General features: G+C 41.7%; 1 protein-coding gene across 6 annotated transcripts in view; it reads right to left on the bottom strand.

Annotated features, from left to right (window-relative positions):
- ERC1 (ELKS/RAB6-interacting/CAST family member 1) overlaps positions 1 to 15783 on the bottom strand; it is a 296094-nt gene extending 280311 nt beyond the window's left edge. For all 6 annotated transcript variants that reach the window (XM_015422884.1, XM_015422885.1, XM_015422886.1 and 3 more), the window contains exons 1-2: positions 15764 to 15783; positions 3032 to 3853 (exon numbers count right to left, since the gene is read on the bottom strand). In XM_015422884.1, coding sequence (XP_015278370.1) covers positions 3032 to 3700 — 669 coding nt within the window. In that variant the 5' untranslated portion in view covers positions 3701 to 3853; positions 15764 to 15783. The remainder of the gene's footprint in view (positions 1 to 3031; positions 3854 to 15763) is intronic.
- Between the last annotated feature and the right edge of the window lie 506 nt (positions 15784 to 16289).

Raw genomic sequence — 16289 nt, 5'->3', positions numbered from 1 at the left:
CCATATATCTTTTTATTAAGTTTGACCGATTTTGGAAAATGCGAATCTGCAATGGAAAAATGTAATTATTCCACAGGGAAACAAATTCCAGTTAGGATTAGAAATTTGAAACTAAAAAATGAAATGTATCCTTCAGTTATTTCTTGTACTTATGGTGGAAACTTTACAGACTGAATCTTTATATTAGCATATATTTCAATTGGAGGTCCAGGTGCTTACTCATCATTTCAAAGAAATCACTATGCAAAAACTTTGTTCAAAGCCTATCTGTTTAATTAGAGTAAATCTCATTAACCTGATCTTCCTTATAAAGGACCGAAATGGCCAACTACAGTGGATATTGATGGTATAAAACAGTGTAATTCAGTTTAATTAGGAGCAGACTGACTATAATCTACTAATTACTATTCCTAGTTTCTCACAGCATGCTCCAATTTGCTTTTAAGTAGTACCACCCCTTTTTTGGACCAAAGTTCTACAATCCTACCATTATAGTTATAATTATAGTGGGCTCAGAGAATAAAACCGTGGCACAGTTAACTTAAGTAAATAATTAGAATGAATGTAAGGAATGACGGAACAGGATACAGAGGCCAGTATGCCCTCTTCTCTAACTATATAAGAAACCATTTAGGTGCTCCAGAAAGCAGCCACATGTTTACATACAAGATTTCTTTATATTATTTTGCATTTAAAAGTTCCTAAGTACGAGCACCACCTAATTAGTTCAGTTAGACTGGAATATTAGTTCTTAAAGACAAAAAATCAAAAATTATCTTTGAACAGATGTGCTTTCACTATCAAAATTATGTTCTAGCATCAATTTGACCCAAGGGTTTTTTTAGCTGATTACAGGAACACACTATTTTAAATGTAATCTATTATTACTTTTCCAAAGTGCCATTTATTGTGATTTGTCTTTTTGTGCAGTACACTAAAGAAACACTGAGAGAGAAACTGGGCAGGATAATGATAACTTCATCTTTTCCAAACTTTTTAAGCAAAACACATCCACATTTTGATTAAACCTGAATCTGTCAAGCTATACTCAAAAGAAGTCAAACCACACCTTACTATTCAAAGTTGAAAAGCGGTTTTATGGAGAAGAGATTGGCAAGATTCAGATCTACAGTTTAAGGATGTGCCTTAGTTCATCTACCCGTACCAATATTTCTGTCATGAAGATGATTTCCTTAAAGTTGGCATAAGATTAACACTATAGGAATGTACATGAAGATACCTATTCACAAAGTTCCGTAAGGCTCTCATTAACATTTCTAGATTTGCTGATATAAACAACACTTGGGGCCATATAAGTAAATACCAGATACAGAAAAGAACACCAAACAACTTATACTCAGAGTTGGTGTGAATACCTTGCATGAGAGACTGAAATCTGCAAGCCTGTTATGCCACTGTATCTGAAGAAGTGTGCTTGCACATGAATGCTTATACCTTGAATAAAACTTTGTTGGTCTTAAAGGTGCCACTGGACTCAAATTTTGTTCTGCTGCTTCAGACCAACATGGCTACTCCCCTGAATCTAGGCCATTACCTTGTTAGTGTACTTGGTACACTACATCTGAATAGATACATAAACTTTTCAGTAGTTTTGAAGGTACAGAAAATGAATGGTGTTCATTCGTTTCCAGAAAAAATGAATTGAAGGGAAATTGTAATATATGCAATATTTACTTTCCTATCAAACCTAAATGTCTTTTATTGATTTATCATAAAGCACATTATTTATAACTTAACACATACAATTTTACATAATTTTAAATTTAAGTATAAATATCTTTGTTTCCTATATGAAAAACTGCTAGTATACCCATACTCACAAGAGAATTGCCAAGTGTTGCATCCTATGCTGCCATAACATATGTATAATTTTTGCCATCGGATTGTTGTTGTTCAGTCGCACAGTCGAGTCCAACTCTTCGCGACCCCATGGATCAGATCACGCCAGGCCTTCCTGTCTTCCGCTGTCCTCTGAAGTTTGCTCAATTTCATGTTCGTTGCATCTATGACACTGTCTAACCATCTCATCCTTTGTCGTCCCCGTCTTCTTTGACCTTCAATCTTTCCCAGCATCCAGTGAGTGCTCATATTTAAATGTTAAGCCAAACTTTGTAGCACTGAAAACACTGAACTCTTTAATCTATTATTGGGCACTTCAACATATTAATTGTTGCCAAAATTATTCACATTTAAACAAAAAAAAAATTAAAACTTCTGTATATGTCTATAGCACAACAGGGTTTTTTTCCAGTGCCCTCCCAAATTTCCCATTTTTTTTTCTATTGGAAAAAATTGAAGAAGTCCTCAGACTTGTTCATGCTGTACATTTTGAATGAGTGAAATGTTTTGTAAGAAAATATTTTTCTTACTTGAAATGAGACAATATGTCATAGGAGGGACCCCCCCCCCAGTGCTCCCTAAATTCTGTCCAAAAACTGAAAAATTCCTAGAGAAAAAAGGAGGAGGGCTGATCCCCCCCCCCATTTTCCTCCTCCTCTCCTGGCCTTCAGACATTAAGTGGTATACATCTTTTTAAAGAGAATTTGGCAGCCAGTTTTCAGAAACATCTGCAGATTAAGCTTATGACTTCTGCCAAAATCTAACGCATCCAATAATTCCTAAATTTCGAAGCAGGAACTCTTCTGGGTGACTAATAGAGTTATGAATACCTGCAATTAACACTGGCTCTAACAGCTATGGTAATAGCTTTGGATAGGAAGAATGAGTCAATGAGATATTTTCCCTATTTAATTATCATCTGTTTTCTTGTAATAGACACAACTGCTCAGGCAAAAAAAAATACTGCATATTTTCATATCATGTAACAATACCTTAGGTTACTGGACATACCTATACCAACCAAGGGTCAACAGAATAACTTATCTCAATTAATAGACATAACCCAGTGCCACCCATGAAAGCGATCCAAAAGGCCACTCATTAAAGCACGTATATTATCTTCCCCTTCCAGATCACATGTTCACGGCCCTAAAGTTCTTAAGTTACTAACCTGGTTTTCTTCTTGCACTACTCGATACTGTTCCTTCCAAATAGTTATCTTGGATGCTTCATCTTTCCTCAAGGCTCTTTCCTTCTTTAGCTCAGGACTCCAAAATGTCTTGATACTATTCATTGAGGAACTAAGTTTGCTTTCTTTCACCTCTACATCCTTGCGCAGTATATCATTTTCCCGCAACACTTCCTTGAGCTGTGTCTGCAGGTCCATTATAGTATTGTCCCTAGCTTGCCGCAGTGAATGAGGCACTGTGGACGCCATGCTCACAGGAGGAAGGTGATGCTCTCCAAATGCAATAGTATCACTGGCAACCCCACTGCTGGCAATGTTGGGACTGCTACCCATAGCAGTCATCCTTACACCATAAGGCAGACGCCCCCCAGATCGGCCAAGAGTCATGGTGCTTTTAGGCGTGTCTGCACCCACATTCTCATGGTCACTTAGGTACATAGGGCCTGAAGTGGCATAAGCAGCATTTAAGGACTGGATATTTTCCATAGAAAGTGTTTTGCCACTGCCACCCCCAGCACTACTTCCAGAGCTGCCTCCCGTACTGTTGGTTCGACGATGGCCCAGCCGTGGCGATCGTGGCAGTCTTGGTGAACGCCCAGGACTCTGGTTGCTTGGCTCAATTTTACCAACTGACCGAGCGCTTCCATACATGATTGATTTTGTGATATAAGGTAACTAGGGAAGAAAGAACTCCTGTGATGCTTCTTCACTATGGTTGCTAGTCAGCTTAAGGCCAATCAATATTTATAGTATGCCAACTGTCTGTTTCTGAAGTCAAAGCTTCATGCTGTCAGTCATCATAATCTGTAACAGAAACACAGACATTAGATCACCATTGTTCAACAAAATCACATTTCCTGTTATTCCCCCCTTTTTATAATTTTGTGAGAATTTAATGATTCAGACATGCAAATGTAAAATATTTCTCCAGTCCTTGAAGTCTGTGGACTTCTTTTCCACAATCATGTCAGCTCTCGTTAACTTTCTACACTATGCCCTGTCACTCTATGCCACTTTAAACTTCACCTTCTTACTTTTTTAAGCTTTCTGCTTCACTCCTTGTCACTGATATATTACTTATGTTCACAATAAAATCTCCAAACAAGCATAGAAGGTAAAGATCAAATTCAGGTCCAACAATAGCATAAAAGTAGGAGAACACACTTTTCCAACATTCATATACAGAATGCTGCTCTGATGGAATGTCAAGGAGGTTCCTCAGCTTTCACTGCTGCTTTTAAGACTTAGTTGTTTAGCTGACAACTGAGACATGCTTCTTCTTTTTTTGGTTACTGCTTGAGAAAGGTATAAACCATTTCAAACAGTTTCTGAAACAGACTCCAAAGTGAATAAAAGATAAGATAATCCTTTATGTCAGATTGAGAGAACAAAACGTTTTCCTCCTATAAACCCAGAAAAATACACTGGAAGAAAAGAAATCACAGATTCAGACAGTAGAATCTAACCACATACAACCTCTGAACTGGACACCCTAGCCTTTTCCAGCAGTCGGAACAGGTAACTGTCATGACCGCACTGACACTATATTGCCCCACTTTATGAAAGCCTGTACCCATATGTCCACTGAAATTCTTTGTTTAACTAGCATTATATATTCAAAGTGTCAACTTTTCCATGGGGGGGGGAGGGGGGTAGTCATTCTGCAATCTGCATATATTGGACAAGAAGCAGAACAGTAAATTACATTAGTATCTGACCCTTCCACCCCACCTTATCTGAGCACATGATGTAGTTCTTCTGCTGAACAGGAGCAGGCAGATTGGCTGGTTGAGAGACTGCCTAGAACTCTTGTGTAAATCACTCCATGCTCTTCCTAGATAGAACAGGGCAAATTGTGACAAATGACTAGCTAGCTGCCACTTTACCCCTTCCCTTCTTCTGATTCACTGCTACTATTTCTAGTTAGAGAGTAGTAGTGCACTGCTAAGGAGCCTGCACACATCATGTGCAATTGTCACTCCTGGCTTTAAGGGAACATTGCCTTTTTAAAGCACTAGAGAGAGAAATAACATGCTAAATAATTAATTTAGTCTGCAATCTTATGATCATTTAACGGGAAGTAAATCCCACTGATCACAGTGTGGCTTATTTCTGAGTCAGAGGAAAACCATATACACGGAAGAACCCACCTCTCTATCCCCCTTCCCAAACAAATATACAACTAAATATGCTAGCCTTGACCATCCAGTGATTTCAGTACAGACCCAGCTGGACAAAAACAGAAAGCTGAAATATGAAACAATTAAAAGTTATATTGAGTAAGCTCATTACTGTGCCTGGACAAAAAAAGAAAAGAAAGAAAGAACAATTTCGCACACTGTAATCTGCATGCTATGCGTGCCAACAAACAAATGCAGAACAGTATTCCCATGAAAGTCTAAAGCTCACCCATCCCCTACCAGCTTCTGCATACTACAGAAATATGCTCTCTACAAGCATGTGAACACTTCAAAAGTTACTAATTTTGACAGCACAGGTTTGTAGTGCGTTAAATGTAGGAAGCCACTCTGTCCTATTGTTAAGAAGTTATCATTGGTGCCACCACAGAATCTGGATGCTTTCGGTAAGTTTGAGTAATAAAAACCTGAAGCACAGAAAAATTGTTCTAAAATTTCAGCCAGTCTTTGAGAGACTCTACAACCTACCTCAAAATGAAATCTACAATACACATGTATATTTAAGTCATGCCCTCACAATTGCTAAAAGCTGACTCGTGATCATTTTAACAAACCAAATTAAAGGTTGCTTTTTATCTAAAAGGATGATTTGTGGGGCAAATATGTGACTTCTAAGATTAAACATTGATGACACAGTACCATGTATTTCTTGTTCCAGACTTCCTCTTGTGAACCCAGGAATCAGCAAGTCATGATCACTAGGATCCAAGGGGATCTACTGGGGATCTCACCAGGATTAGCCATATGGGAGATCTATTTTATCCCTTCCATTTGTCAAAGCTCCACAATAAGTTCAGGTCTCAAAATATGAATGTTTATGACTCTTCCAAGGATGATGGACATTTACTTTCCATATGACACACAGTCACTCACTGTTTTGTCCAGTAACTAGCAGACCTTGCTTCTGGAATGTTCTGAACATTGCTTCAAATTAAACATAGGAAAAAGATTTAAATCCCATTTTGATTAAAGATATCTACACCTAAATAAGCATGTGCAGAATTGTAGTCTTAGCCAACAAGTTATCCTGTTCATTTGTTCAAGGATACAGAACACAAACTGAAGTTTGTCTAATCTCTAAGCAAATACAATTCTGGAATTCAAAAGACATGTAAGCTTCATAACCAAGGATTCCGGATACTCTCCTAAATTAAAGAGGTCTTAAATGAATATTCCTTAATTAATATAGCAGCCAGTTAGCACATATGCTTGTTCAGGAAATGAATGCATTTCAAATTTGGAAACATGTTTTAAATCAGTGCTTCAAACTTGTCTTAAATCAATCTACTTTACTTCATTTATCTCCAAGCGTACAAATGCCCTTAATTGGGAGCACCATGGTCAGAGAAATTTATTTCCAAGTCTGCTTGCTTGAATCATGGCCTAGGAAAGTGACTACCCACATAGGCAGATGAAAGCATACTAAAAAGCTGTAATAGTGAAGAAACTATGATAGGCCACATCAACTAAAAATGCTCCTGAATGATAACCAAGTATATGCTCTAATAGTGACTTATTCATGACATCTGAACTGCGCTGTCCATCTACACATTATGAAGTCCTCGTGTTCACTGAGGAACACAAAGACTTTTTATCAGACATGTGATGGCAATTTTGCACCTCCTAGGATCATACTAGCTCCATTCTGCTTGCAACCACAGCATGCAGGGAGAAGCAGCTGTAGACACCCCCACCCCCATTTTCACATCCCTGAACTCCGTAAAAATCATACTAGTTATATGACTACATGTAAGTTTCACAGTGGAGTGGCTCCATGGGGCAGTTGGAGAATGTAAAAAAACAGTGTGTGTGTGTGGGGGGGGTTTGCTACAGCCACTTCTCCCTGCAGTAGCAAACTGCAAAGAACCAGTGTGTGACTGGAAGGCACAGAACTCCCATCACGCATGTGATACAAAGTTCACATGTTGCTCCCCAAAAAACACAAGGACTTTGTAATTTGTAGCTGAACCCTAAGTGAGGCCATTTGCCAATCTTCCATCCTCCTGCCCTCCTTTTCCCATATGAAGCCAGATACCTTCCAAGCTACAATGTCCAAATGAGAGTGCCTTCACCTGCTGAGATTTATTTCTCTTCCAACAACTGATATTCTTAGCCAGGACAACACTATACCATTAAGAATGCAGTTACTGTGAAAGAAACAATCTTGAGTTCAGATGTCCATTTGGATATCCATGACTTAGTAGCAGGCCTGTAGCCAGGATTTTTTTGGTCAGGGGCATTTAAATTTTTAAGGGGGCAGTTAAATTACAGTTAATTAAATTAATCCAAATGTCTGTCTTTAAAGGGGGAGGCTCTGAGCCTGTTTCTAGCCCTTCCTTTCAAGGGACAGGGCAGTGAGTGCAATAGTTCCTACACAAAAAACCAGCTCAGAGGGCATTTAATTGTCTTCATAAGGCATTCAAATGCTTTTTGAGTCCCTTTCCACAGGGCAAGAAACCTTAGAAGGGCTTTCATGTTTTCAAACGGCTCATGAGAAGTCTTCTGAAAGACTCACCATGACCTAGGTGGTATACAGCAGGACTGGGGTAGCAGAAAAGGGGATTGTTGGAAATGTATTGAAGGTGCTACTCTTGAGTGCCATTCTAAGCTTTCTTGCCCTGTGGAAGAGAACTCAAAAGGTATTTAAATGCTTTCTGAAGTTGATTAAATGCCCTCTGAGCTGTCTTTTCCTTGATCCCATGATGCCCCCCCCCCCAATTCCAAAGTGGGAGGGAAGCCCGAAGGCAAAACGCAGCACTTTCATCCTGGCCACTGCCAGTAGCAGGCAGCGGGGGGGGGGGTCTCTCCTCAAAATTAAGGTTTCCGGCATGGCTATTTGTGGGGCAGGGCTTTTAATTAAGGGGGCAGGGCCCCCAAATGCCCCACTGTGGCTATGGGCCTGCTTAGTAGTGTTAGATTGAAGAAATGGAGAGATCGTGGCAATTAACTACATACAGGTCTGACCAGGTCCACTGGGGTTCCCAATGAGGGCCATAGTACCTGTCCCATCATATTCAGGGAAAGGAAGCAATGCATTTACTAAGACAAAAATGGCAAACCTACTACTGAGTCTTAGGTTCTCTACATCTTATTTAAATTATCAGTAGAGTTGAAAGTGACTATGGACAGGACAGCATTTTTGGTTTGACAGCATTTTAGGGAAGGGTGATGTGGTTGCCTGTGGGCAGGAGAAGCAGCCTGGGTGACAGATATTGAGGCTGGCAGGATGCGTGGGCATCCATTCTGGCACATCACAGGATTGTAGATAGTGCAGAGTATGGGGGCTTTGGTGCTACCAGGGGATGCTGTGCCAGTTAAGGACAGTGATGGAGCTCATGAAAAGATTTTAGCAAGAAATATGTTGAATGGTGGCACATGGAGACTGGATAGTGAAGGGATTTTAAAAGTGGTCAAAATCAGTGATTTTTCACTGAAGATACAGGAGTACGGCATCTGGAAACTGATGCATGAAGGGTTTGGCCCTTCAGCCATTTGAGTTTGATGCCATCATGCTTGAGAAATTAGACAAAAAGTTGTTTATGGGGGCTGAACATCACTTTCATAGAATCAATATGTCAGCAATATTAGGGATGTGGATGAAGCTCACCCTGAAAACCAGAATATTTGGTGACTGGGGAGAATGGAGCTAAGTGAATTATAAACTATAGCATATATAATTAATAGCACTGATATAAAATTATACTTGCATGATGTTATAAAGTTAGGGCCTCCCAAGGATGTAAACTGGTAATTAAATGAATTTATAAGTAAGAGCACATCAAGTCTACACCAGTGACTAAGACTACACATACAAATGGGACATTCAAATAGTAATGTTCAAGTTAAAATTAATGTGTTCTTAGTTAACCCAACATCTGCTTGCCCGGGGTATTCACACCCTTCATGAATAAGATTGCCAGGCACCTTACAAGAGATCCCATCTAAAGGCATCGGGACACTGTGCAGGTGCTCCCCAATGTCACACTACTGAGCTTACATTTTTCTAGATGTTGCAACTTTCGTGGGAGCAATGGCAAGGAAACAAAGGTAAGGTAGGATGTTCTGGAGCTACACAGTCTCCTACTAACGCAATATATTTTTAAAGGACAACTAGATTCTCCAAGCAAAAGAGAACTTGGCAACCTTCTTCACAAAATTTACTTTTAAATCAACTACCAAAACGAAAGTGAGTCATACCCTGACATGAGTAGCAGAAAAAGCAGCAGGTGCCATACCATCTGGTGTACTCAAATGTCATTTTGAAAATGCCCAAATCTATAATCTACATAAGAGAATATAAGGTTATTTCAGATGCACAAAACACTTTTCAGGAATACATATTTCATTGCCAGAGAAACTGGCCAAATAGTTCAAGCCGTCCATAAACATATGCATAACATCTCAAAGGGATGAAATCCAGGAGCCTGCCTAAATGAATCATTAGTACTAGTCAGAGAAGCAAATTTTAACCCTGGTTTTACTAAAGATTAAACAGAATGGGAGATACAACTGATCCTTGTGGAAGGCCAGAGGACAGGCTCCACCCACACTGATGACAGCTGATCTTCCTCTGGGTCCAATCCATAATGAATTATTTAAACCAGTGGTTCCCAGCCTTTTTAAGTACAAGGATCCTTTTTCGTATTAAATATTTTTGTGCCCCCCCCTCCCATATGATAGCAATTGTACTACTGGTATCCATTGGTTGAGAAAAATACATAGTGACAAAAAGATCAAAGTGACAACGCCTAGTATGCATACAGATTCACAATAACTCCGCAGCCCCCCAGGCTGGGAGCCACTAATTTAAACTATTCCAGAGAACACCCCTTGACACCTACTTGTCTCAAATGTCTCAACAGGATGGCATGATCCACTATACCAAAGGCTGTTGATTAATCCAGCAGTAGAGAGCCACAGCCCTCATCTACAGTCAAATGGAAATCGTAACTGAATTTTCAGCTGAGACTGCAACTGGCAAAGATTAATATTTCCCCACTTGAAATAAACTTTGCCAGGGGAGGGCACTTATTTATCATCTGGAACTCTCTGTGGATAGGGAAATCCATCTGAAGACAATACTGGTATTCTGGATGTGACATATGCTAGGAAGATGGGGTGGGTTAAATGGCTGAGACTGAAGGAGTGGAAGACTTCTCCCCTGTCCTCAACTTCTTCTGATTGTTCATGTTTACTTCTCTTATTGAGGATCCCTCCCTTCCTTTCTGCAGGAACATGATCTGTTGCATCCTCACATCACCTTTAGCACTACAGATGTAAAACATTAAACAGTTAAATAAAAAGGATTCTTTACCATTTACATATTGCTGTAAATATTAAATATTTTCCAAAGCAAGGAAAATTAGCAAAGGGTTACCTGTGCATTCCAGGATTGCCTGTGCCTGTGCAATGTAATGTATATTTTCCAATGCTGGCCTTAATGTTAACCATCTAGATACAAAACTAACACTAAAGAATATTAACATGATAATTTTTTGTAACAAAAACTAGTAACAGGCCTGATCATACATAAAAATGTATGTGGGCTAAATGGACTGTAAGCCTGTTAACATTTAAAAGATAACACTTTAATAGTTTAAATGGCTGCTTTAGAAAAAAATCACATCCCAATTTAGCACACCTTGAACCCACCTGGATCAGTGGTGTGCGACAGGAGTTAAGGATGGATGGTCTAGAGAAAAAGGGGAAGGAAGGAAGTGACAAGGGAAAGAATCAAAAAGGTGTGCTAATGGAGCAGGGGAGGAACAAAGAACTTGAAAAGGGACAAGGAAGGTGTCAGGAAGCAATGCAACCATCAGGCATTAAGAAACGTTGATGAACACCATCATACCCATGAGCTCCATGTTAGGGATTGCTGCATCATCGAAGACCAAATCTGTCTGGATAATAGGAAACACTGTGTGCCCCCCTTTAATTACGGATATATAGATCTCTACTTTCGTTTCCTTAGGATATGGTGGGGAAATGACAATTATAAAAAACATTATTGCCCTAACTTAATACAGCTAAGTAATGTCAGGGAAACTGACATAGTCTTTCCTAACGCCCTAAAATTGTTTGTTTGTTCTCAAGATGTATGTGAAGTACTAGCTTAATTATACCACTGCCAGCTTCATCTCAAACAGAATAAGGCAAGGCGTATTCAAACTCGAGTTGTCACATGAATCTTCTTTCCAGAGGCATTCTTGCGTCTTACTCACTATTTAAAAAATGAATTGCTGTGGGTGGAGAAGTCATGACTCTGTTGTATAATGGATGAACATGCCTAAAAGCATATCCCTGCAAAGCAATAACCAATGCATAATAAAAAATAAGGCAGAAAGAGACTATTTTATGTTAGATACCAATTCCTAGCAGACACAAGCCACATGAACAGTATAATCCTAATCCTACAAACATGCATACATTTAGGATGAGAAACACCAATGGCTATGTCAGCTGGTCTGACATGAAGTAAAATATGAGATTATGTCAGTATCACTAGGCAGGTATGCCAGATGTTATGGCATAGTACAACTGAAAATCACTCTTAGAACAGCTAAAATTAACTAGAAAACTAGTACACAGACGCTAGTATCTTATTCTCAGGAACACAAGTATACCACCTTCTGCTTATTCTAAAAAGCTTATCCTGCCATTACTTGTTTAACTTGCGCCCACCAAATGCCTGCCCCAAAGTTGTATACTACTTCTGAAACAGGTCCAGCCTCTAATAATTAGTACCATCCTACATTTCTCCACATGATCCTTCCTAATTGCCTCAAATGTACAATGAGCAGGATCCCAAGGGGGAAATTCCAGGAATCAATAGAACTGTTTATAAGCAGTCCTACACATAGCTGCAAGGTCTGCATTTGATCTCTGGCTAAAAAGTCAGCCAAGTCTCATCACCATTACTGAGTGGGAACTAGACTGGTTCCTGCAGTTCTGCACTACTGAAATTAGCACTGAAATTACATTACACTGAATATTTTTCACCACTTTTGTAAACATTAAGATGGCTGATCTCTTATGACTGACTTCTCTTCTACTACCAAAGCAATCTGTGATAATAACATACCACTGCCACTACATTTAACAACTAAAAATATTTCAGAGTTTATCCAACGACCTATTTTTTCTTGAAGGTACTTTCTCTCTTTAAAAATAAAAGTGCAGCTGCATATAACTTCACAGTAAAGAGCCAAGCCTCATACTATGAAAAAATCATTTTCTTAATTGAAGCAGGCTGGTACAGAGTAGCAAATATAGCCTCATCAGCAACTATTTTTGTGGATGATTCATCTACTGACAAAAACACCTTCATCCCATCAAATCATTTATCAGTAATTTCAGTATCTCACCATCATCCACCCCAAAGACAAGAGAAAAAAACCTGACACAAGCCAACTGCTTAGTACATATTCACTTACAGTAAGCCTTTCCCAACAGGGGAGAACCGGCCATCTAACTTACAGAGGAGTATTCTCTTGGGCCACTGCTTTAGAAGACCACTGGTGGCCAGGAGCAAGCAGTGTTAAGTTCTAGAAACTCCACAAGAGCGTCAGGGGCCAGTCACCTCGGATGAATGGTACTATCGGCAATGGTGATGTCTGTCACCAACTATCTTTTCTGCTCTGCTGCCAGTTTTCAGGAAGAAGCAATGGGTGAACTAATGCCCATTTTTGGTGAAGCTGAGCTCAGTAGCCTCTACAGGGACTAGCTTGTAGTACCACAAGGGCAACTTGCCTTAGCTTGCTACAGGGCTATTTTCACTTCCCAATCCACTCCTGCTCCCAACTCTCTGTGAAATCACACTACATGAGACAGCTCCCATACTCCTGAAGACACACATTAAAAGGGACCCAAGACTTAATTTCAGTTGCTTCCAATCACTACAACTAAAATTGCAGCTAGCTCAAGAGGATGGTGCGAAAGCCCAACCCATCCTTTTTACATACACTACCCCCCCTCCACTGCTCACTCTGTCATTTCAGGCAGCAAAGAGAACACCCCTCATGAGTACCCAGAGGTCAGGAAGCATCCATCAAGGGACAGTTTTGGCTGAGATGCCTCTATCTTGTCAGACAAAAATATTAGATTTATATACAGTAACCCCTGCTCATCCATAAAGATCACTGAGTTGCCTTCCAAAGCCACCATCTTCAAGTCAGACCCACTTCACCATAAATCAATAATAAACTGCCTTAATGCTGCTGTGCTCACTATCAAAATAGCAGTCTGCTGAAGTCATAGCGAGCAGTACTTTGCTCTGTAGACTCATATGCTGATACCCAATCACAGACATCTTCTATCTTCATTTATTCCTCCTACACTAGTCATATAGTTCAAGAATATGTTCATGCATTACTTTCAGGTTTTACCACCCCGTAGATATACACATTGTGACATATGTGACACAATGTAAAGAGTGTATAATTCATCTACCATCTTTCAGATGCACTGACATAACAGTAGGGATCCAAAGAGCAGCAAAAGGTGTACTGTCAAAGCAGAGAGGCTTTTCAGCTCTGACTCTCCTGAAAACTCCCTCCAAATGTCAGAAGCCCTCCACAGAAGCACAGCATGCATACCATAAAGTCAAACACACAAAAACACTTGTGTACACCACAGGCTGTATGCCTCTCAGAAGCACTCACAATGCACCATCCATACTGTGTTGTAACTTTGGAAGGATTTACAAAAACAGTTTATGGATTGAGGAAAATTACTGATGGGGAAATACAGACAGAAAAATTCTGTCCATTTGTGCACCCTAGGAAACTTTTGGGCATCATGGTTTCTTCAGGCATGGTGAGCTACTGGATCAAAAAAGTATTTTATATTATATCATAGGGGAAAAATTGTTATATACTTAAACACTGAATGCAACAAAATGTAAACTTCTCTCACTACAGAAGAATTATTAAGGAGAATCACCATATTTTGCCCCAACTAAAAGTGTTCTTTAAAATGTCTGCCTTTTACTGAGTCAGGGCATTAGTCAGTAACCAGGCACTGCCTACACTACTGGCAGACCTCAGGCAGGGATGGTTCCCAGTACAGTTACCCAAGATAATATTTTATCTGGAGATGCCAGGGAGGGGTGATCCCTTACCCCCTCCTAAGAAAATCCCTTCTCAACCAGCTACTTCCACAGCGTGAAACTCGTCCCATCTGACATCATTACTACAACCAGGTGAACTTTCAGTTGTCAAATCGAAGACAAGGATAAAACAGAATTATGGAAGATAACTCACAATTACAAACTCACAGTTACACAGATTACTACACAAGCACACATTTATGCTGAGAAAGTTTCAGCCTCTATGTCTTGCTTCTTGGCCTTTCAGGGCAACCTGCTTGGCCACTGTGTGAAACTGCACTCGATGGACCACTGGTCTGATCCAGTAGGGCACCTCTTACGTTGCATCAAAGGAGAACTTCACGTTCATAAGAGACTTCTTTATGAACACAGTACCCAGAGACACCAGTCACAAACTCTCCAAGAGACTTTATGGTTGGCATCCTTGGGGCAGCTTGAAGGATCAATCCACTTAGGAATGGAAAGCAGGCAACTTACTAACTACACCATCTGATTCGTCAGCTGCAAAATAAGATAATCGCATCTACACTAAGTTCTTGATAGCATTAACTCAAGGCTAGCGAGCAGAAGGAACCGGGGGGGGGGGGATTTCTGCAAGTTAACCATCGAAGGCTAACGCTGGTTGCCAGGATGCTTAAAGGCGCTGCAGCATCGGGGAAATGGAGCTGCCGGGGACCGCTAACGTCCACAGGATCCATTCCGAGAAGCAACAAAAGAGGCAGGCGACGTCTGGGCTGTGCAAGGAAGCCGCAAAGCACGAGTCTCTCCTGGGAAGGGGCAGGTGGGTTTCACGGAACCGACCCTCGGGTGGGGCGCGGCGAAGAGACAGCGAACAAACCCAGACTCTGAAGGCGCTGAATGGGCGAGGAGGGGACGCGCCTTCACGGGCAGTGTCAGAAGCAGAGGAGGAGGGAACGCCACTAGCCTGGAATCCGGCAGCGGGGCTCCTACGGACAGGGCAGGCCCTTTTCCGCGCTCCTGAGAAGGCAGCGGAGCCGGCAGGCCGCGGGTCAGGGGATGGCCCGACTCACTCCGGGGCTGACCAGAGGAGCCCCTGCTGGTCTTATTCTCACACAGACTGACTGGGGGGAGGCGAGGGAAGGGGGGGTCCCCAGACCTGACCTACCTCCGGGCCCCGCCCAAGAGTTCCTGCCCCCTGCCGTGCTGTCACGCTGAGGCGTCAGCGGCACCCAGCGGACCTCGGCTGCTCGCCCGCTGTTCTTTTCCTCACGCTCCGGCAGCGGCGGCAGCGGCGTCTCCACCTCAGCTGCTCACGCCCGTGGCCCCCGGCGGCGCGAGACAGCCAAGCCCCGCCCCCCTCAGCGAGAGCCTCGCCGAGCACCACCTCTTTTTTTTTTTGCGGGCGGGCACGCCATACACACTCACACGCACGAGCGCTCAACGACCCACCTTCCTTTGAAACGCCGGCCATCGATCGACGGATCGATCGATTCGCTCGTACTACACACCAACGTGCTAAGTAGCCTTGCCTCACGCAAGCGCCTCTCTTCCCCCCCCCTGCTCCCCGCCCCTGCTGCGTAGAGGTTTATGCTCCGCCCCCTCTCCAACCCTCCCTAGCCAATCGCGTGGCACCAGTGGCGGTTTTCCCGCTGGGCCAATGATAACCCTCATTCTTCGGTTTTACGGGCCATAATCCCCGCCTTCTCCGAGATCTCCCCCGCATACGTAAATCCTTCGGGCTCCCCCTGGTTCTTTGCGTGGGCACGCTACGTAGCCCTCTCCAACTCTAGGAGGTAGGAGGCTTGGCGCAAGCGCGTTTAGCGCGGGCGGGAAGTTTGCCTTCGTTCGCTTGCCGTAGCTTTGACTGGGGGAAAAAAGAGAGTTCTTTCTGTTGGTTCGCTGAGCACGCGCAGGTAAGTGTAGGGAGGAGAGACGTTACATTTTTCCACGAACCACTTTGAAATATAAATGCCGC

The sequence above is a fragment of the Gekko japonicus genome, unplaced genomic scaffold (assembly GCF_001447785.1).
Source record: "Gekko japonicus isolate JY-2015 unplaced genomic scaffold, Gekko_japonicus_V1.1 scaffold34, whole genome shotgun sequence".
NCBI lineage: Eukaryota > Metazoa > Chordata > Lepidosauria > Squamata > Gekkonidae > Gekko > Gekko japonicus.
Note: the sequence above shows the minus strand (reverse complement) of the source record. Positions and strands in the feature narration are given on the sequence as shown.